The sequence below is a fragment of the Lucilia cuprina genome, chromosome 6 (assembly GCF_022045245.1).
Source record: "Lucilia cuprina isolate Lc7/37 chromosome 6, ASM2204524v1, whole genome shotgun sequence".
In the NCBI taxonomy this organism is placed as follows: domain Eukaryota; kingdom Metazoa; phylum Arthropoda; class Insecta; order Diptera; family Calliphoridae; genus Lucilia; species Lucilia cuprina.
In genome coordinates this window covers 52,999,557-53,023,144 of record NC_060954.1, presented here as the reverse complement: position 1 = coordinate 53,023,144, position 23,588 = coordinate 52,999,557, and the positions used below count along the sequence as shown (strand labels likewise).

The following is a 23,588-nucleotide window of genomic DNA, read 5'->3' as shown; positions in this document are numbered from 1 at the left end:
CTAGAACTGAACTAGAACTGAACTAGAACTGAACTAGAACCGAACTAGAACTGAACTAGAACTGAACTAGAACTGAACTAGAACTGAACTAGAACTGAACTAGAACTACTGAAATAAAATTAAATTGATTTTTAAAATATAATAATATTAAAATGAAGAGTTCTTAATATTGGACCTTGCTCTTATTTTTATTTCACGCGAATTTTAATAAAAGACACGTTTAAAGACGATGTTGTTAAAATGAACGATGACGTATTTATTTACAAAATGATTAAACAAAAAAAATATTGTTATAAACGACTTCTTTTTTTATTCTAACATTTTATGTAAATAAACAAATTAAAGTAGCTAAAACGGTTTAAATAAATACTACACTTTAAAAAATTTAGTCACAAACTGGTTTTATCTTGGTTAGCGGCGTTATTATGACAAGTCATTGAACTAAGCAAAACAAATCTAATTTAGTATTTGAATAATGAAGTGATGATAAAGGCCTAAAAATTCTCACCTCTTGGCATAAATTTTGCACAGTGTACTGAAACGTTTTCTAAAGACGAGCTTATTTAGTTGAAATGGTTTTAATTAAACAATTGTGCTGCTGATTATAGCTTATTGTAAAAATTAGCTACTTTGTGATATTGTTTAATAAATAAACAAATAAAAAAATCCACTTATAAAAAAATACACTTCAAAATAGATACGACTTGAATAAACAGTTTTGATAAAGACATTACGTATTTTGCAAAAAAAAACAATAATTATTTTAAGCACGACAATTCTATTCATTGGATTTTTTTGCAATATTATAATTAAATTCATAGGAATTTTACAAAACACTATATTCATTATCTTTTTATATGATTATAACTACAATATTTACCTTAATAAAGAAATTAACTTTATTTTTGATTCCCTTAAATTGATATACAATTGCAGCTCTATAGCAAGTGGTTAACATGAAAGCTTCCTCTGACCCCACAACTTTGGCCGTTACATCTAGTATTTGAAACTCCTCATAATCGTTGTCATTTAAATTTGCAATTAATTTTTGTTGTTTTAATAATTTTGGTATAATTTCCGTTTTTAGCCATTCAATTTCGGTATCTTTATTAAATGCCATTTTTGTTTTTGTATTTTCTTAAATTTAATTTTTTTTGCTTAAATAATTATTTCTATTTTTTTTTTTTTTGCACAAATTAATGCAAAATGTTCAGCACGATCTTTAAAACACTACTAAATTATTGTATTCTTTAGATTGTTGATCCCCCCAATAGAAGAAGATTGTTTTGTTTTTATAGTCATGAAACGCTCTAGTACGAATACTATTTAGAATTTGATTGTGAAGAGCGAGATAGTGAGAGCGAAAAAAACTTTTAGATAATTCTTGTCGAAAGAGCGTAATAGAACAGCTAAATAATAGTATGTGTTGTTGCACGAGAGTTAAATGGGTGAAATTTTTCGTTTAAAAGTACTTTTTGTATCTACTTCCTTAACAGCTAAAATCCAACGTCAATATTATACCTGGATATATCCCAGTTTAATTTTCATAATTAAGTTTTATTCGACATAATTAATTATTTTCTTAAATCTTAACCCCTCCACCGAATAATCTGATATTTTCATTTTGTTCAAAATGGTCAAATTAAAATTTACAATATTCCTTGCAGTCATCTTAAAAATCATGGCGTAATATTTTTTTTTTGACTTTAAATCAAAATTTATAATCTTGACAACAAATTTTACATAGTATTGAATAACAAATTAAGTACCCACATTTTTGCATAAATTAAACTTGCGTTTTTGTTTATATAAATTTAAAATATTTAGTTTATACTTTGGGTTATTGCAGTTGGACCACACATACGTGTCCAGTAACCGAACAATAACTCTGTAGGCAAATGCCCAGCGGTACGGAATTTTGTGCAAAAATTATCTCTGATATTTACATATTTTGACAAGAGGTTAGTTGGTGGGTTGGTTTTAGGCAGACAGACAGACAGACAAACAGATAGATATATATATATAGATAGATAGATATATAGATAGATAGATAGATAGATAGATAGATAGATAGATATATAGATAGATAGATAGATAGATAGATAGATAGATAGACAGACAGATAGATAGATAGATAGATAGATAGATAGATAGATAGATAGATAGATAGATAGATAGATAGATAGATAGATAGATGGATAGATAGATACATACATAGATAGATAGATTGATAGATTAATAGATTGATAGATTGATAGATAGATAGATAGATAGATAGATAGATAGATAGATAGATAGATAGATAGATAGATAGATAGATAGATAGTTAGTTAGTTAGTTAGTTGGTTAGTTAGTTGGTTAGTTAGTTAGTTAGTTAGTTAGTTAGTTAGTTAGTTAGTTAGTTAGTTAGTTAGTTAGTTAGTTAGTAAGTTAGTTAGTAAGTTAGTTAGTTAGTTAGTTAGTTAGTTAGTTAGTTAGTTAGTTAGTTAGTTAGTAAGTTAGTTAGTTGCTTAGTTAGTTAGTTAGTTAGTTAGTTAGTTAGTTAGTTAGTTAGTTAGTTAGTTAGTTAGTTAGTTAGCTAGTTAGTTAGTTAGATAGTTAGTTAGTTAGTTAAAAGTCGCCTTTTCAAGTTTTGGCAACTTTTTAAAAGTAAACTCCACCTTTTCCCACCTTCCCTCATCCGAACAAAATGTTGAGTATTCGACTGTCGATTCACAGAACCATAACTCACTTTGCTACCTTTTGCAAATAGCTAGGACTTCACATCCCTCACATATATCCCGACAATTGTCCTCCAGAACTATTGGATTCCTCATAAAGTTCTCCCTGCTATATTTGTATGACGCACACATTCGTAAAGCAAATAAATTATTTAATATTGTTGCCTAAATGTGCAATATTTTTCATTTGCTATTGTTGTCATTTGCTATTCTTATGTTGCATTCATTTTTTTCTCAATGGAAGGTGGTGTCAACATTTCAAAAAATAAACAATCTGTATAAAATCAAAAGTCTAAAATATAACAAAATACGTTCATGCCGAATCTTTAATACCCAACATGCGTTCATTTTTAAAGCCCTATCTATAGTGTTTTAACTTGGTTGTAAGATTATTGCAACGTCAGTAAATACTTAGAGCAAATTAATTTCCTATTACAACTAACTGTAGTGTAGATTATTCGAACCCATAACATATGATTTTATACATTTATTGATCTTTGTACAGAGTTACTAATGAAATGATAGAGAAAATATACTTTTTTTTTTAGTTGATGACTGAAAAAAAAATCTCAACTTCACAAAACTTGTCATTTTCAGTATTGGGGTTTTCAGACCCTGAAAGCTGGGGGGCCTGTGCTAGTTTTTTGCTATCATGCTTTATTAACCATAAATCTCCAGTTTAGCATGTGTTGTATGTAAAATTTTGATTTTTAAACAAAAAGAATAAAATTATGACAACAATAAAATAAACAATTTGCATGTGTGTGGCATTGTTATAGTTTAAATGACATATTTTTGGGAAGTTAGTATTTTTAATTTATACAAATATATATAAATAAAATTACTTTAGATAAAATGCAAATCGTAGTTAGTAAAACAATTTGGAATGGGAATTTGACGTGTGTTGAGTCATGAAATTAATTCGTTTTTAGAAAACTTATAACATGTCATTCTTTATTTATTGTTTTGTTAAGTAATTTGAAAAATTGTTTGCTATAGTGTATTTAGTAAACAATTAACATATATTTAAAGTTTGAGTTTTGTTATTAAATGATTGGTTCTTGTCTTTGCTTAGCAAACTGAGCAGTGGTAGTGAAGATCTGTAGTCAAACTAGGGTTCTATAAATCGACTTTCGAATAATCGAACAATCGACATTTTGTCGAAAAAAGTCGAAGTCGACTATTTTGTTCCTAAAAAGTCGATAACTCGACTATCATCTATGAAAAAAGTCGAAAAGTCGACTTAGTAAATAAAAGTGGAAAAAAAGTCGAAAAGTCGGAAAGAGTCGAAAAAAGTCGAAAAGTCGGAAAGAGTCGAAAAAAGTCAAAAAGTCGGAAAAAGTAGAAAGAAGTCGGAAAAAGTCGAAAATAGTCGAAAAAAGACGGAAAAAGTCGAAAATAGAAAGAAGTCGAAAAAACTCAAAAAATTGCAACAAATAGAAAAAATATAAATAAAAGTTTTTTATTAATAATAAGTAATAATTATAACAATAATAATAATATAATGTTAAATGGCAACATTATAAATTTACGCTTCTGGCTTCGGAAAAATTTGAAAAAAGTCGGAAAAAGTTGAAAAAAGTCGAAAAGTCGGAAAAAGTCGAAAAGTCGGAAATAGTCGAAAAGTCGACTATTTATAAAATATTAAAAGTCGAAAAATCGACTTTTAATTAAATGAAAAAAGTCGAAAGTCGAAAAGTCGACTTTTCATAAAATGCAAAAAGTCGAAAAGTCGACTTTTCATAAAATGCAAAAAGTCGAAAAGTCGACTTTTCATAAAATGCAAAAAGTCGACTTTTCGTTTCAACTATAGAACCCTAAGTCAAACATCCGACGTTTTGTAGAAAAAAATAAAAAAGTCGGAAGAAAGAAATTTGAAAAAGGTTGACAAATAGACTTTTTATAAGTAATCAAAACTCGCAAAGTCGACTTTTCGGTATAACGAAATTTTTCGTTATTTATTTAACTAACTAACTAACCCACTAACCCACTACAGACGATGTTGAGAATATCATTACAAATACCGTTTTTTATTATTTTTTTAAAACTTTACCATTTTCAGATACTTACAGCATACTTTTAGGTGTACCCCATTTCGTAATTTCTTAATAATTACGTTCTTTTTTTTGAATTACCTTTCAAAAACATTGCATATCTTTAACAAGAAATATAAATTGTATTTAATTTACCATTACCTCACATTATTTAATTAAAACCATCAATATTAAAATACAATTTATTTAATACGTACCAACGACTACATTGTCTTAGGCCACAACTGTTGTTCGTTTCGGTAATTAATGAGCACATTAAAAGACTTGTTAATATGACCAGTATTTCGAAAATAATGCTTATACTTGTGGAAGTATGTTGCCCACATTCATACTAAGGGCAATTGTTTAAACATTTGGGAAAACAATAACATTGATTATTTCTATGGCCAAATAATTCAATGGTATCTAATATCTTAGGCAGTAGCACAGTACACTGTTTAAACAGTTAGTATTTTGGGTGTATTTGTGTGAATGCATTAGGAGTGAGGTAGTTAGATACTATAAAATTTATTAAAATTGCCAGTATAATACAAAACTATAAAACTGAGTATATGAATGTCTTTAGAATTATTTGTTAAGGAAGTATAAGAATATTATTTAATTTTAATACTTTTGTATATTGATATGAATTCAATACAAACTCTTAAGATATTAATTTTATTTAGATACTGTTAGTATAAGGAGAATTTCAAATACTTAAACATTTACTAGTTACTCATGCATAACATCGTTACAACCACTCACTGAAATAGGACATCCACCCATCAGTTTGCACCCAAACAAACAACAACTAACATCCCATCATCATCATCATCATTATCATTGTTATATTCGTAATTTTGTCGTAAACTTAATGTTATGAATTTTATTGAATTAAATCGATACTGATATTGATATTACCTTGGTCAATAGGATTCTCTAACTAATTCCACTACTAACAGTATTAATATATATATAAATAATTTCCCCATAAACTCCTGTTGCTGTTACTGCTCTGACGTTGTCAATTTGAGCAACTGTGATGTGGCAACAGTTTCGGTAATGACCACCTAAAGATTCAAACGATAATAGTTAAGAGTATATCGAAAAGTCCTATTTGCCAGCTGTGCTTTCATTTCTTTATTACTTTTCATGCATAAATATTAAGTCTATGTTAGAGGCTTTTTTTAAAGGGTGTCGAAAAAAGATGTGAATTGTTCATTTTTACTTTTTCATATTTGAAGAGTTGCAAAAATTGTAGTTTTAATTAGCTACGATAAGAGCAGAACCATTTGAGGATAGTTAGTGGGTTGTATAGTGCCTATATCGAACTTTGTGGTGCATCACAAAACCGTCAAAATTTAGCTAAACTGGTTCCTATTAATGCTCTAAACCTGAGGGTATCCGAGAAGATGGAATTGTCCCAAGAACATGTAGACATAGAAGGAAAATTTAAAAAAAAAACTGTATCTTTAGCTAACTAGTCCACTTTAGAGGTTTCTTAATACCCTCCTAGTAGATGATATAGTTTATATTAAAGGTATATAATAAGCAGATCCAAACAAATTGTTTAAAAGTACAAAATTATTCTAATAAAACCGCAACTTTATCAAAATCATTTGACTTCGGAAAAAAAGGCTAACAATGCTTGATTAAAATCGCTAGAAATTTGCAGTATTTGAACAACTGCATAAAGTTGCAACATTGAAAGAACATATTATATATCAATTGATAGGAAATAGTAGATATTTTACAAAAATAAATGTAAGTTAAATATAAAATCTCTTATTACCCGAGGTTGCCTTTCTTTAGAGACCTCTGAACACTTTTCCAATGGCTTCATGATCTTAGCATTCAAAACTTAAACTCTACAATACTTAATCTTCAGACATGCGAAAAAATACTCTTATGTTTCTATCGTCCCTCTTCTGGACCCATTTAAATGCAAAATGTTCACGGAAAACCCTTATATAGCGATCTATCAAGAGCAATTTAAACTGTTGTATATATTTCATTATACTTTACCAATCATTGATCCTAAGGGATGTAATATCTCAAAACGTATAGAGCCAATATCGGATACTCCCTCTGAAATGAAGAGAAATGATCATATTTTGGGTCCAAGGACGTATCTAGCCTATTTCGGACAATCTTTCCAGAAATGAAGTATATACTAGAGAGAGTGTTCTGTATCGATTAAAAAAGTTAATCATATTTTGTGTCCAAGAAGGAATCGAGTCAATTTTGTTTTTTGTCTTTGGAAATGATGACAATCCAAGAAAATTTGTTCATATTTTAGGTCCAAGAACGAATCAAACCAATTTCGGATAATCTTTTCTAAAATGAGTTAAATCCTAGAGAGAGTGTTCTGTATCGATAGAAAGAGTTAGAAGTCGGGCGGATTAAGGTCTGTAGCATCAGGCATAGAGGCAAAACATAACAACCACTTCTTTCTTAGCCATCTTTGTAGATACATATGAGTTGCAAAAAAAAAAATTTCATATGTTGGGCCCAAGAACGAATCTAGTCAATTTTTTTTTCTGAAATAATGAGAATCTTAAAAAAAATTTATTATTATTTCATTTCAATAACTATTCCAGCCAATTATGTATACTCTTTTCTGAAATGAATCAAAAACTATAGAGAGTGTTCTGTATCGGTGGAAAGAGTTAATAGTCGAAAGAATTAAGGTTTGGAGTTCCAGTCGATAAGGAAAAACTTATCAACATATGGGTACCACGTCAAAAAAATTAAATTTTTTGGGTTCTAAAACGAATCCAGACAATTTTGAATACTCTCTTCTGAAAAGATGAAAATCCAAAAAGTTTGTTCTTATTTTGGGTTCAAATCAAGTCAATTTCGGATACTCTTTTCTGAAGTTAAGCAAATATTAGAGAGAGAGAGAGAGAGAGAGAGAGAGGGAGAGTATTTTATGTCGGACGGGTTAAGATCTGGGTTATCAAGCAAAGAGGCAAACTTATCAACCTCTTCTTTCTAAAAAAGTTAAAACAGATTTCGAAACATGTGATCGATCGTTGTGATGATATCGGTGCAGGTACCCTGTGTTAAGCAGCTGATAATAAACAGCTTATGGAACCACCATAGATATGTGGTTTCAGTGTCGAATTAGCTTGTTTAGAATTAATCTGCCACTTTTCGGATTTTAGTAAAAGATCCAATACGAAAAAATTCCGGCATTTGAAAAATAATCGAAAATCCCAATTTGAGTTTTATTGCGATTTCGATCAATTTTGATAACGAGTTGATATCAATAGAAAAGGCTCTGTTTAGACTGAAGAACATTCCAACTATGATTTCTTAGAAATCTTTTCTAGAGACCCTTCATTATAAAAACTTTTGCAAAAACAGCTTTAAAAACACTTATCATATTAAATTTCTTTTTTTTTTGTACATTTCAAATAGAATCTGTGTGTGTGTGTGTGTGTGTGTGTATGTCAGTAAGCTATTGTTTTGTGTTTATTTCATTTCTATTGCTTTCTAAAGGATTCCATTTATGACATTCGTAATTGTTATTCATGGTATTTGTGAATTTGACTTTGTATTCCTCTTTATAATCCTAGTGGCTCTTTTGTGTTGTGAGTGTGTCAATTCTACTGAATGTTTCCAACATATTTAAGTATTTAATTTTCAAATCAGGTTTCATTTACATTACATATACATATAGGATATGTATACACATACATATATAGTTTTAAACATGCATACATACATATGTTTCTATTTCTTACTGTACCCATTAGTTCAGGGTGACAGATCCGAAAAGGTAATTCTGAATTTAATGGTTATTTCCTACAAAGTGACTACAATCTACACTACTTTGGGTTAAAAAAGTAACAACTGCACTTTCTCCTATTATATTTGAGAAGACAAATAACCTTAGATTGGGTTAATCAAGTTCTATCAATTAACCACTTCTAAAACTGCTGTACATTCTTAGACATACAGTCTTTGACTATTCCTAGAATATTAGATTAAAGGTTTTATCATTTATACTGTTTGTTTCTACATTTTTGTCCTTTTCCTATGAGCATTTAACAAAAAAAATAAATGTTAATGCTTTTTAAAGTCAGAAGCTTAGAAACACATGTTTTTTTTGCTTTCCAAAAAAAAAGTTTTTAATACAATAATAAAATTTACCAACAATGATTGTTATATTCTGAACTTTTCATTGAACTTTTGTTGTTGTTTCTTTGTTTCTTTATGAAAATTGTATTTTAAAATGTGTACAAAACTTGTATTGAAAAAAAGTTTTTAACATAAAAATCAAGTGTTTTCCGAAAATGGAAAAGTTTAACATAGAATTTAAAAAAATATTGTTATGATGATTAAGGTCATAGGTTGGAAGAAAAAGGAAAAACAGATTTCACAAATCTGAAGTGTGTAGGTAAAAAAATGCTCGTGGTAGTATTAGTGAAAGAAGTTGAAAGAGAATAATCTAGATAGATAGATAGATAGATAGATAGATAGATAGATAGATAGATAGATAGATAGATAGAGAGATAGATCTGTGATCATTTTATTTCCTACCAAAATACGATTTTTTGACTGAAAACATAAACTAGAGGAGGGCCAAAACAATGAAAATCTGTGATCACTTTTATTTCCTACCAAAATACGATTTTTTGAGTAAAAACATAAAAGTCCATTTTCTTGCTGAACTAGTGGAGCTAGGGCCAAAACAATGAAAATCTGTGATCACTTTTATTTCCTACGAAAATACGATTTTTTGAGTGAAAACATAAAAGTCCATTTTCTGGCTAAACTAGAGAAACTTTAATTTTCTTAATTATTCTATAAAACTACTAATCTAGATAGATAATTAATAGATGAATAGATATAGATAGATAGATATATAGATAGATAGATAGATAGATAGATAGATAGATAGATAGATAGATAGATAGATAGATAGATAGATAGATAGATAGATAGATAGATAGATAGATAGATAGACAGACAGACAGACAGACAGACAGACAGATCTGTGATCACTTTTATATCCTATCAAAATACGATTTTTTGAGTGAAAACATAAAAGTCCATTTCCTGGCTAAACTAGAGGAGCTAGGGCTTAAAGGATGAAAATCTGTGATCACTTTTTTTTCCTACCAAAATACGATTTTTTAGGTGAACACATAAAAGTCCATTTTTGGCTAAACTTGAGGAGCTAGGGCCAAAACAATGAAAATCTGTGATCACCTTAATTTCCTACCAAAATATGATTTTTTAGGTGAAAACATAAAAGTCTATTTTTTGGCTAAACTAGAGGAGCTAGGGCCTAAAGGATTAAAATTTGTGATCACCTTATTTCCTATCAAAATATGATTTTTTAGATGAAAACATAAAAGTAGAGGAGCTAGAGCCAAAACAATGAAAATCTGTGATCACATTAATTACCTACCAAAATATATTTTTTTAGGTGAAAACATAAAAGTCTATTTTCTGGCTAAACTAAAGGATTTATGGCCTAAAGGATTAAAATCTGTGATCACTTTTATTTCCTACCAAAATATGATTATTTAGGTGAAAAACATAAAAGTCCATTTTCTGGCTAATCTAGATGAGCTAGGGCCAAAACAATGAAAATCTGTGATCACTTTTATTTCCTACGAAAATACGATTTTTTGAGTGAAAACATAAAAATCTATTTTCTGGCTAAACTAGAGGAGCTAGGGCCAAAACAATGAAAATCTGTGATCACCTTTATTTCCTACCAAAATACGATTTTTTGAGTGAAAACATAAAAGTCCATTTTCTAGCTAAACTAGAGGAGCTAGGGCCAAAGCAATGAAAATCTGTGATCACTTTTATTTCCTACGAAAATACGATTTTTTGAGTGAAAACATAAAAATCTGGCTAAACTAGAGGAGCTAGGGCCAAAACAATGAAAATCTGTGATCACCTTAATTTCCTACCAAAATATGATTTTTTAGGTGAAAACATAAAAGTCCACTTTCTGGCTAAACTAGAGGAACTAGGGCCCGAACAATGAAAATCTGTGATCACCTTAATTTCCTACCAAAATACGATTTTTTGAGTGAAAACATAAAAATCTATTTTCTGGCTAAACTAGAGGAGCTAGGGCCAAAACAATGAAAATCTGTGATCACCTTTATTTCCTACCAAAATACGATTTTTTGAGTAAAAACATAAAAGTCCATTTTCTAGCTAAACTAGAGGAGCTAGGGCCAAAACAATGACAATCTGTGATCACTTTTATTTCCTACGAAAATACGATTTTTTGAGTGAAAACATAAAAGTCCATTTTCTTGCTAAACTAGAGGAGCTAGAGCCAAAACAATGAAAATCTGTGATCACCTTTATTTCCTACCAAAATACGATTTTTTGAGTGAAAACATAAAAGTCCATTTTCTGGCTAAACTAGATGAGCTAGAGCTTAAAGGATGGAAATCTGTGATCACTTTCGTTTCCTACCAAAATACGATTTTTTGAGTGGAAACATAAAAGTCTATATTAAAATCACTTTTATTTCTTACAACAAAATACGTTTTTTTGATTGAGAACACAAAAGTTCATTTTCTGCTTAAACTAGAGGGGCTAGGGCCCAAAGGATGAAGAAAATCTGTGATCATTTTTATTTCCTACCAAAATAAGATTTTTTGAGTGAAAACATTTTCTGGCTAATCTAGAGAAACTTTAATTTCTTGAATTATTCTATAAAACTGCTAATCTAAATAGATAAATAATAGATGAATAGATAGATAGATAGATAGATAGATAGATAGATAGATAGATAGATAGATAGATAGATAGATAGATAGGTAGATAGATAGATAGATAGATAGATAGATAGATAGATAGATAGATAGATAGATAGATAGATAGATAGATAGATAGATAGATAGATAGATAGATAGATAGATAGATAGATAGATAGATAGATAGATAGATAGATAGATAGATAGATACATACATAGATAAATAGATAGATAGATATTGATAGATATTGATAGATATAAATAGATTAGTTAGTAAATTAGTTAGTTAGTTGTACCTACAAATCGATTGTTTTTTGCTTTTGATTTTGGAATTTCTGCATGAGGTGCTCTCCTGCGATCTGGGGTATGTGGAAGTCAATCTTTCAGGCATTCTTGAACCGACTGATGGCGTTACCTTAGGATATCTTAAAGTTATTATATTATTAATTATAAGTTGCTTTTGCTTTAAAAAAAATAATTTTCAAAGATAGTAAATATTATTTTGAACTTTTAAGTCATCTCCTGCAATTCTTTGAAGTGAATGCTTTTGGAAAAAAATAATCACTTTTATTTATTTGCAGAAATTACATTAAAGCACCACATTTGTACTTTACAAATTCGATTACAACATGAAAGTGCAAACAAAGTTTTAAGACACAAGATACTTTTCTTAACATGTCTGCGTTAAGGAAACTGCTTAAAATTGAAAACAAGGCAAACAACAAAAAGTAGCAAACTTTTTCTTAAGAACTTCTGTAGTTGTTCTTACAACATTTTCTAGTAATATGATATTTAAATTTTGTGTTAATGAGTTTTTACTGTTATGATGGGCATCTATCAAAAAGAAAGAAAAAGTGGGCAGAATTGAAAAATTTTAAATGGAATTTAAAAACTTCTTCTCATTATTTACGAACAAATACAAATGATTTTAGTCAAGAACAAACTTGTGCAAAAAGTGTATGTTTTTATTTTTGAAATTACTTATGAAGTAACCTACTTAAGTAAAACTGCAACTTCAACTTTTTTCGCAAAAGTTTTAAAATGAACTAAAATTGTAACCAACTTTTTCCACAAACTTTACTCGATATCAAATTTCAAAGATAATTAATATTTTGAAAAAAAAGTCAACATTATTATTTTTACAATTTATTTAAATATTATTTTAAAGGTTTATTAAAGTAATAAAGATAAAATCATAAAAAAAAAATATTTAGAAAAATTTTAATTTTATTCTGGACTTTTTCTTGTTCATATTCGAAGCTAAATATAATTTTCATTTATTTTTCAAAAATTCTATTTTTCACTCAAATATGGTTTTAGAAAATACAAAAACTAAATTGGTCAAGAGTACACCACACACACACACATACCCAACTAATGGAATTATTATTCATAACATCAAATAACTTAATTTCAAATACCAATTAAACAAAGGTAAATGGCAACAACATGCATTTTTTCGTGTAAATCAATTTGCGGATACGTAATTATTTAGTTATTGATTTTTTTTATAGTTTCAAATAAATAACAAACAATAAAACATTTGACAGATTTTTAATAGTTACCATTGGTAACTAACATAAATAACAATAGCTACTAGGGGGATTACAAGATTTAAAAAAAAAATAATGTAAAAAGATTTTTGTTTAATTGAAAATGCAAATGTTCAAATTTTTTTATTGCTAAAAAGTTATCACACTAATATCCACATTCTCTATCTGATTTGTTTAGTTATTTAAATATGAAGAGTTAAATGCAATATTAGACCACACTATAACAATTAGTATAAATAACAGTGTCAGTTTTGATGTTATTTTGTGGGAAATGAAAATCAAATCTATTGTTAAAAACAAACTATTTAATTTTTAATTGGAAATATTGATAAATTTTTTAAATAGATTTTTATTTACATTCACATATTTGTTAAATGTTTTTGTATTACAAATTTAAACAATTGTGTATTTTATTCAAATATTATATATTTTGAAAATATAACACTTTTTTAAATTTAATAATTTAACATTTTTGAAAATTTAATATTTTTCTAGAAACATTTTGGAAAATTTCCATTTTCAATAATTTTGTTTATTTTTATAGAAAATTTTATATTTTTATAAACAGTTTTCAATAAGTTTTCTCCAATAGAGTATAAACTAGTCTAGTCTATAGTCTAGTCTATAGTCTAGTCTATAGTCTAGTCTATAGTCTAGTCTATAGTCTAGTCTATAGTCTAGTCTATGGTCTAGTCTATAGTCTAGTCTATAGTCTAGTCTATAGTCTAGTCTATAGTCTAGTCTATAGTCTAGTCTATAGTCTAGTCTATAGTCTAGTCTATAGTCTAGTCTATAGTCTAGTCTATAGTCTAGTCTATAGTCTAGTCTATAGTCTAGTCTATAGTCTAGTCTATAGTCTAGTCTATAGTCTAGTCTATAGTCTAGTCTATAGTCTAGTCTATAGTCTAGTCTATAGTCTAGTCTATAGTCTAGTCTATAGTCTAGTCTATAGTCTAGTCTATAGTCTAGTCTATAGTCTAGTCTATAGTCTAGTCTATAGTCTAGTCTATAGTCTAGTCTATAGTCTAGTCTATAGTCTAGTCTATAGTCTAGTCTATAGTCTAGTCTATAGTCTAGTCTATAGTCTAGTCTATAGTCTAGTCTATAGTCTAGTCTATAGTCTAGTCTATAGTCTAGTCTATAGTCTAGTCTATAGTCTAGTCTATAGTCTAGTCTATAGTCTAGTCTATAGTCTAGTCTATAGTCTAGTCTATAGTCTAGTCTATAGTCTAGTCTATAGTCTAGTCTATAGTCTAGTCTATAGTCTAGTCTATAGTCTAGTCTATAGTCTAGTCTATAGTCTAGTCTATAGTCTAGTCTATAGTCTAGTCTATAGTCTAGTCTATAGTCTAGTCTATAGTCTAGTCTATAGTCTAGTCTATAGTCTAGTCTATAGTCTAGTCTATAGTCTAGTCTATAGTCTAGTCTATAGTCTAGTCTATAGTCTAGTCTATAGTCTAGTCTATAGTCTAGTCTATAGTCTAGTCTATAGTCTAGTCTATAGTCTAGTCTATAGTCTAGTCTATAGTCTAGTCTATAGTCTAGTCTATAGTCTAGTCTATAGTCTAGTCTATAGTCTAGTCTATAGTCTAGTCTATAGTCTAGTCTATAGTCTAGTCTATAGTCTAGTCTATAGTCTAGTCTATAGTCTAGTCTATAGTCTAGTCTATAGTCTAGTCTATAGTCTAGTCTATAGTCTAGTCTATAGTCTAGTCTATAGTCTAGTCTATAGTCTAGTCTATAGTCTAGTCTATAGTCTAGTCTATAGTCTAGTCTATAGTCTAGTCTATAGTCTAGTCTATAGTCTAGTCTATAGTCTAGTCTATAGTCTAGTCTATAGTCTAGTCTATAGTCTAGTCTATAGTCTAGTCTATAGTCTAGTCTATAGTCTAGTCTATAGTCTAGTCTATAGTCTAGTCTATAGTCTAGTCTATAGTGTAGTCTATAGTCTAGTCTATAGTCTAGTCTATAGTCTAGTCTATAGTCTAGTCTATAGTATAGTCTATAGTCTAGTCTATAGTCTAGTCTATAGTCTAGTCTATAGTCTAGTCTATAGTCTAGTCTATAGTCTAGTCTATAGTCTAGTCTATAGTCTAGTCTATAGTCTAGTCTATAGTCTAGTCTATAGTCTAGTCTATAGTCTAGTCTATAGTCTAGTCTATAGTCTAGTCTATAGTCTAGTCTATAGTCTAGTCTATAGTCTAGTCTAGTCTATAGTCTAGTCTATAGTCTAGTCTATAGTCTAGTCTATAGTCTAGTCTATAGTCTAGTCTATAGTCTAGTCTATAGTCTAGTCTATAGTCTAGTCTATAGTCTAGTCTATAGTCTAGTCTATAGTCTAGTCTATAGTCTAGTCTATAGTCTAGTCTATAGTCTAGTCTATAGTCTAGTCTATAGTCTAGTCTATAGTCTAGTCTATAGTCTAGTCTATAGTCTAGTCTATAGTCTAGTCTATAGTCTAGTCTATAGTCTAGTCTATAGTCTAGTCTATAGTCTAGTCTATAGTCTAGTCTAAAGTCTAGTCTATAGTCTAGTCTATAGTCTAGTCTATAGTCTAGTCTATAGTCTAGTCTATAGTCTAGTCTATAGTCTAGTCTATAGTCTAGTGTATAGTCTAGTCTATAGTCTAGTCTATAGTCTAGTCTATAGTCTAGTCTATCGTTTAGTCTATATTCTAGTCTATAGTAAAATCTTTAGTCTAGTTTATTGTCTTGCCTATTGTCTTGTCTATTGTCTAGTCTATAGTGTAGTCTATAGTCTAGAATACGGTAAATACTAGTTTATAATAATTACATACATTTCACTATAGAAAATTTTCGAAATTGTTTTTTCGTTTATGTTTTTCTCATACGTGCAGGCTATTATGGTCCATAGCAAATCCTTAAGAATTTTTATAGTTTATACCAGCACTTAAGGAATTTCTCTACTTTATTTATATCGTGTAACCAATGGTTTTGCCTTTACGAATTTTTAATAAATACAAAAGTAAGATAAAATATTTTTTACCAACACATCATATTTTATACGATATTATGACCAAAAAATTTTATTTGTATTAAGTTTAAGCGAAAAAAAAAGAAAACCTCAGTTTAAAATTTGTTCACTTCCTTTAAACATTGAAAGCATTACCCACTACTTTTCTTTTTCGCTTAACTTGCCCTTAAAGGAATTTCCTTTTGTATACTATTTCATTTTATCTTGGCCATATTTTACGGCAATTTCCTGTCATTTACGAGGACGAAGATGATTTTGTTGTATTTTTTAATAATTTCTGTTTTTTTATGAGCGTTTTGTATACACATGCCAAAACTATCAACAGCATTTGTTGGGTTGGAATGTTTTCCTTAAATCTTCAGGAAGTTATTTCACAAGGTTTGCTTCGTTTTTTGTGTGTTAAAATTTTATATATTTTTGGGTAATTTTATGACAAACTCAATTTGGATTAGTGCTGGTGAAACATATTTTATCTTGCACTCATAATGAAGTAGTCCAAACGTTATGCTACTGTAACCATTTTTTTTTATATATTCTTTTTGTTTGTGTTTTCATAAAACGTATTGATGCGGAAAATTGCCAGAAAAATAGTAAATTTAACGATTTTTGTTTTTCCTTCAGGTTTTTTCCTCTTTTTTTAGTAATTTAACAATTTGTAATTTATGTATGGGATAAAGTTATTTTTTATGAAATAAAATACTTGCAAATGTATAGGAAGATTATAATGATGTGACCATAAGCATAGTAAGTAAATTTAAAATGAGAAAATAATGTTATTTTTTACCAATAGACTATAGACTAGACTATAGACTATAGAGTAGTCTATAGACTAGACTATAGACTATAGAGTAGTCTATAGACTAGACTATAGACTATAGAGTAGTCTATAGACTAGACTATATACTATAGAGTAGTCTATAGACTAGACTATAGACTAGACTATAGACTAGACTATAGACTAGACTATAGACTAGACTATAGACTAGACTATAGACTAGACTATAGACTAGACTATAGACTAGACTATAGACTAGACTATAGACTAGACTATAGACTAGACTATAGACTAGACTATAGAATAAAGACTAGACTATAGACTAGACTATAGACTAGACTATAGACTAGAGTATAGACTAGACTATAGACTAGACTATAGACTAGACTATAGACTAGACTATAGACTAGACTATAGACTAGACTATAGACTAGACTATAGACTAGACTATAGACTAGACTATAGACTAGACTATAGACTAGACTATAGACTAGACTATAGACTAGACTATAGACTAGACTATAGACTAGACTATAGACTAGACTATAGACTAGACTATAGACTAGACTATATAGACTAGAGACTATAGACTAACTATAGACTAGACTATAGACTAGACTATAGACTAGACTATAGACTAGACTATAGACTAGACTATAGACTAGACTATAGACTAGACTATAGACTAGACTATAGACTAGACTATAGACTAGACTATAGACTAGACTATAGACTAGACATATAGACTAGACTATATACTAGACTATAGACTAGACTATAGACTAGACTATAGACTAGACTATAGACTAGACTATAGACTAGACTATAGACTAGACTATAGACTAGACTATAGACTAGACTAGAGACTAGACTATAGACTAGACTAGACATAGACACTAGACTATAGACTAGACTATAGACTAGACTATAGACTAGACTATAGACTAGACAAACTATAGACTAGACTATAGACTAGACTATAGACTAGACTATAGACTAGACTATAGACTAGACTATAGACTAGACTATAGACTAGACTATAGACTAGACTATAGACTAGACTATAGACTAGACTATAGACTAGACTATAGACTAGACTATAGACTAGACTATAGACTAGACTATAGACTAGACTATAGACTAGACTATAGACTAGACTATAGACTAGACTATAGACTAGACTATAGACTAGACTATAGACTAGACTATAGACTAGACTATAGACTAGACTATAGACTAGACTATAGACTAGACTATAGACTAGACTATAGACTAGACTATAGACTAGACTATAGACTAGACTATAGACTAGACTATAGACTAGACTATAGACTAGACTATAGACTAGACTATAGACTACTATAGACTAGACTATAGACTAGACTATAGACTAGACTATAGACTAGACTATAGACTAGACTATAGACTAGACTATAGACTAGACTATAGACTAGACTATAGACTAGACTATAGACTAGACTATAGACTAGACTATAGACTAGACTATAGACTAGACTATAGACTAGACTATAGACTAGACTATAGACTAGACTATAGACTAGACTATAGACTAGACTATAGACTAGACTATAGACTAGACTATAGACTAGACTATAGACTAGACTATAGACTAGACTATAGACTAGACTATAGACTAGACTATAGACTAGACTATAGACTAGACTATAGACTAGACTATAGACTAGACTATAGACTAGACTATAGACTAGACTATAGACTAGACTATAGACTAGACTATAGACTAGACTATAGACTAGACTATAGACTAGACTATAGACTAGACTATAGACTAGACTATAGACTAGACTATAGACTAGACTATAGACTATAGACTAGACTATAGACTAGACTATAGACTAGACTATAGACTAGACTATAGACTAGACTATAGACTAGACTATAGACTATAGACTAGATAGACTAGACTATAGACTAGACTATAGACTAGACTATAGACTAGACTATAGACTAGACTATAGACTAGACTATAGACTAGACTATAGACTAGACTATAGACTAGACTATAGACTAGACTATAGACTAGACTATAGACTAGACTATAGACTAGACTATAGACTAGACTATAGACTAGACTATAGACTAGACTATAGACTAGACTATAGACTAGACTATAGACTAGACTATAGACTAGACTATAGACTAGACTATAGACTAGACTATAGACTAGACTATAGACTAGACTATAGACTAGACTATAGACTAGACTATAGACTAGACTATAGACTAGACTATAGACTAGACTATAGACTAGACTATAGACTAGACTATAGACTAGACTATAGACTAGACTATAGACTAGACTATAGACTAGACTATAGAACTAGACTATAGACTAGACTATAGACTAGACTATAGACTAGACTATAGACTAGACTATAGACTAGACTATAGACTAGACTATAGACTAGACTATAGACTAGACTATAGACTAGACTATAGACTAGACTATAGACTAGACTATAGACTAGACTATAGACTAGACTATAGACTAGACTATAGACTAGACTATAGACTAGACTATAGACTAGACTATAGACTAGACTATAGACTAGACTATAGACTAGACTATAGACTAGACTATAGACTAGACTATAGACTAGACTATAGACTAGACTATAGACTAGACTATAGACTAGACTATAGACTAGACTATAGACTAGACTATAGACTAGACTATAGACTAGACTATAGACTAGACTATAGACTAGACTATAGACTAGACTATAGACTAGACTATAGACTAGACTATAGACTAGACTATAGACTAGACTATAGACTAGACTATAGACTAGACTATAGACTAGACTATAGACTAGACTATAGACTAGACTATAGACTAGACTATAGATTAGACTATAGATTAGACTATAGACTAATTTTGTTTAATTGAAAATTTATCGAAGTTGAGTCTTATTTATTACTTAAAGTTAACATATCACTGAGTTATATTGCCTTCTAAAATTGTTCTTAATAGTTAACATCAGTAAATTTAAACTTTAACGGAATATATGGTACACTAATTGCCAAACTTTTAAAGGCATTATCTGTTGGATAGTTAAACTCAAGCTGATAATTGCGCACAAGACGAGCAGTAACCAATTCTAATTCCATTTCAACAATACGACGACCAATACAACTACGAGACCCAAAACCAAATGGCAAGTGTAGAAAAGGAGAGGTGGGCTTGAGAGAAGCATTTGGGCATTTAGTAGCACTTTCATCTTCTGTGTTGGATCTTAGCCATCTTTCGGGTAAAAATTCATTTGGTCGAGCATAATGTTTAGCGTCACGCATTAAGGAGAGAGAACACATAGAAACATGTGTGCCCTTGGGTACTCTATAGCCGCTTATGACTATATCTTTTACTGGAGCTCGAGCATTTCCCACCGTTAGGGGATAGATACGTTGAGATTCTTTAATACAGGCTCTTAAATAGGGAATATTTTTCAAAGAATTTTCATTGAACTCCGAATCTTTTTGGGGTAAAATTTTTAAAACTTCTTGACGTAGTTTCTCTTGTTGTTCAGGATTTTTAGCTAGACACAACATTAGGGCAGCAAATGAGGAGGTGGTCTGAAAATTAAAGATTTTGAATTTTTGTTAAATTTTTTAATTAAATATTAACCATTTACCGTATCCACTCCCGCCATTAACATGTCCATAGCCATTACTGTGGCTATCTTCTTATCAAGCTTAATTAATTTCTCCAATACACTCTTTTCATTGTCGGGCTTTTCGGGCACATCATTCTTACGCTCCTGCTCTAAACGTTCAATGGCTTCATTAACGTATGAACTAGTGACATCAACTATTGTATCTAAACTTTTCATTAGTTTCATAAATGTAGGTGTCTTATAGTATTTCCATATCGATGGTTTAAATTCAACATCCACTGAGTACATAAAGAAACCGTTTAAAGCACTGAACAGTTCCATGGCTTGTGGATTGTTACGTTTTTCTGTGATCAGTCCTAATTGTTTGTCAAGTGCAACTACCGAAATAGATTCCAGTGTGAAACGATTCATTTCCTCTTCGAAGTTATCGGGAACTTCAAGAGTTTGTTGATCACGTATTTGACGAATTCTATAAAATGGATAAATTGATTAATAATTATAGCTTAAGACAGATTTATAGTAAAAATCAGAATGATCTATAGTCAAGACTTAAGACTGATATATAGTCAAGACTACAGTCTGATCTATAGTATTAACTATAGAATGATCTATAGGTAAGACTATAGGCTGATATATAGTCAAGACTATAGACTGATTTATAGTCAAGACTATATACTGATTTATATTCAAGACTATAGACTGATCTATAGTCAAGACTATAGACTGATCTATAGTCAAGACTATGGACTGATCTATAGTCAATACTATGGACTGATCTATACTCAAGACCATGTACTGATATATAGTCAAGACTATGGACTGATCTATAGTCAAGACTATAGACTGATCTCTAGTCAATACTATAGACTAATCTATAGTCAAGACTATAGACAGATCTATAGTCAAGACTATAGACAGATCTATAGTCAAGACTATAGACAGATCTATAGTCAAGACTATAGACTGATCTATAGTCACGACTATAGACTGATCTATAGTCAAGACTATAGATTGATCTATAGTCAAGACTATAGACTTATCTATAGTCAAGACTATAGACTGATCTATAGTCAAGACTATAGACTGATCTATAGTCAAGACTATAGACTGATCTATAGTCAAGACTATAGACTGATCTATAGTCAAGACTATAGACTGATCTATAGTCAAGACTATAGACTGATCTATAGTCAAGACTATAGACTAATCTATAGTCAAGACTATAGACTGATCTATAGTCAAGACTATAGACTGATCTATAGTCAAGACTATAGACTGATCTATAGTCAAGACTATAGACTGATCTATAGTCAAGACTATAGACTGATCTATAGTCAAGACTATAGACTGATCTATAGTCAAGACTATAGACTGATCTATAGTCAAGACTATAAACTGATCTATAGTCAAGACTATAGACTGATCTATAGTCAAGACTATAGACTGATCTATAGTCAAGACTATAGACTGATCTATAGTCATGACTATATACTGATCTATGGTGAAGACTATAGCATGATCTTTAGTCAAGACTATATACTGATTTATGGTGAAGACTATAGCATGATCTTTAGTCAAGACTATTGTATGATCTTTAGTCAAGGCTATAGACTGATCTATAGTCTATTGCTCTGATCATTATTTAAGATTAGTGGCTGATCTATAGTCCAGTTTATGAACTGATATAAATGTTTATAGACATTTCATCATTTGTTTATATTATCGAAAAGTTCATATCATTGCAAACTGCCGCTAGATAACTAATCAATTTAAAGTTAAGAACTTTTCTCAGAATTGTTCATTGTAGACTATTTTCTAATGTCATTACCAGATAAAAGACCACTGGTTATGTGTGACGTTACAACTTTTTGAAGATAAGGCTTTCAAATAAATGTATTTTAGTAATAACGCAATTTAAATTTTTGAGGTTGATGACTTTTAGTTGTTAGATATGAAATGAAGAAATACTAACCTTTCAATAAATTCCTTATTAACTTGGGACATCTTATGCAAATACAAACGAACATTTTTTGGCTGCATCATTACAGGATTTACAGCCGAACGAAAAGTACCCCAAGATTTACCTTGTCTGTTAATAGAAAATAAAATTATTAAAAATTTTCTAATTTATTAAGACTCAGCAGCACATACGTCGATATTAGACCCTCTACGCCTTGAAAAAATTCAGCACGATGTACATGACGATGATACTGTAAGGCTTCTGAGCCCGCTCTTTCTGGCCATATACCCTCGTTGCGTAAAACTTTTTCGAAATCTTCCACATTATGAGTTATAACGAATTCTGGTCGTCCAAAGAATCCCGGTAGACGTGCTACACTACCAAAATCCTCTTTGAAGGCTAACATTAATTGTGCAAAATCCAATTTTGCATAGCTACCGCCGGGTAAGAATTTCTTAATAAAACTGAAAGTACTAATCGAGGGTATTTCTTCGAATGGTTTTGCATTTTCCCATTCTTTATTTGATAAAGTTTCTGCGGTCGCAGTTGATTGAAGACGAATTTTCTGAAACTGCAATTAAATTTAATAAATTATTATAAAGATACTAATCGAGAGTAATTATTATGATCTCTTTTAGTGAATCGATCAAAGAATGGCTCGCCTTCTTTATAATTATTTTTTTCACTTACGGCAACTAAATGTTGTTTTTGCTGTTTTATTAGCAACAATTTAAAATTTTGCAATTTAAACATTTCGTTCTGTATTCGCTTTACTTTATAAACGTCTTTTGTTCTGAACACCAGAATGTCTACTGAATTACTTTAGTGCAATATTTCTAATTTTATAAACAAAAATAAACATTTATAATAATTATTTTATCAATATTTGAAAACTACTATAAAAGTGTTCTTATCTCGATGCCACTTAACTATATGAACATTTTTAATACTATCTATAGATAATTTTGATTTTGTTATGAATATTCAGAGTAAAACAGAAACAAAATAGGTTTTTCATTTCAGGGCTTTTAGAAGAAATTTTAGAAGAAATGGGAGAAATCAATAGAGTAGTAGTCTATAGACTAGTCCATAGAGTAGTCTATAGACTAGTCCATAGAGTAGTCTATAGACTAGTCCATAGAGTAGTCTATAGACTA

The 23,588-nt window shown here is 29.8% G+C and overlaps 2 protein-coding genes across 2 annotated transcripts in view; one reads left to right on the top strand and one right to left on the bottom strand.

The window, feature by feature from the left end:
- LOC111678147 (RING-type E3 ubiquitin-protein ligase PPIL2) overlaps nt 1–23,588 on the top strand; it is a 49,410-nt gene that overhangs the window by 13,844 nt on the left and 11,978 nt on the right. The window lies entirely within an intron of this gene.
- LOC111678122 (cytochrome P450 CYP12A2-like) lies at nt 19,730–23,248 on the bottom strand. The gene is made up of 5 exons (XM_023439375.2): nt 23,122–23,248; nt 22,623–23,002; nt 22,444–22,560; nt 20,490–20,940; nt 19,730–20,430 (listed from the first exon to the last, which is right to left on the bottom strand). The coding sequence occupies exons 1-5, from the start codon at nt 23,182–23,184 to the stop codon at nt 19,825–19,827; spliced, it is 1,617 nt and encodes a 538-aa protein (XP_023295143.2). The 5' UTR covers nt 23,185–23,248; the 3' UTR covers nt 19,730–19,824.

Excerpts from the sequence above, each read along its gene's own strand:
- LOC111678122 (XM_023439375.2), bottom strand. The coding sequence starts at position 23,184 with ATGTTTAAATTGCAAAATTTTAAATTGTTGCTAATAAAACAGCAAAAA. Across the intron at positions 22,561-22,622 it reads GTAGAGGGTCTAATATCGAC|ACAAGGTAAATCTTGGGGTA; the intron begins GTATGTGCTGCT and ends TTCTATTAACAG. Across the intron at positions 20,941-22,443 it reads AATAAGGAATTTATTGAAAG|AATTCGTCAAATACGTGATC; the intron begins GTTAGTATTTCT and ends TCCATTTTATAG.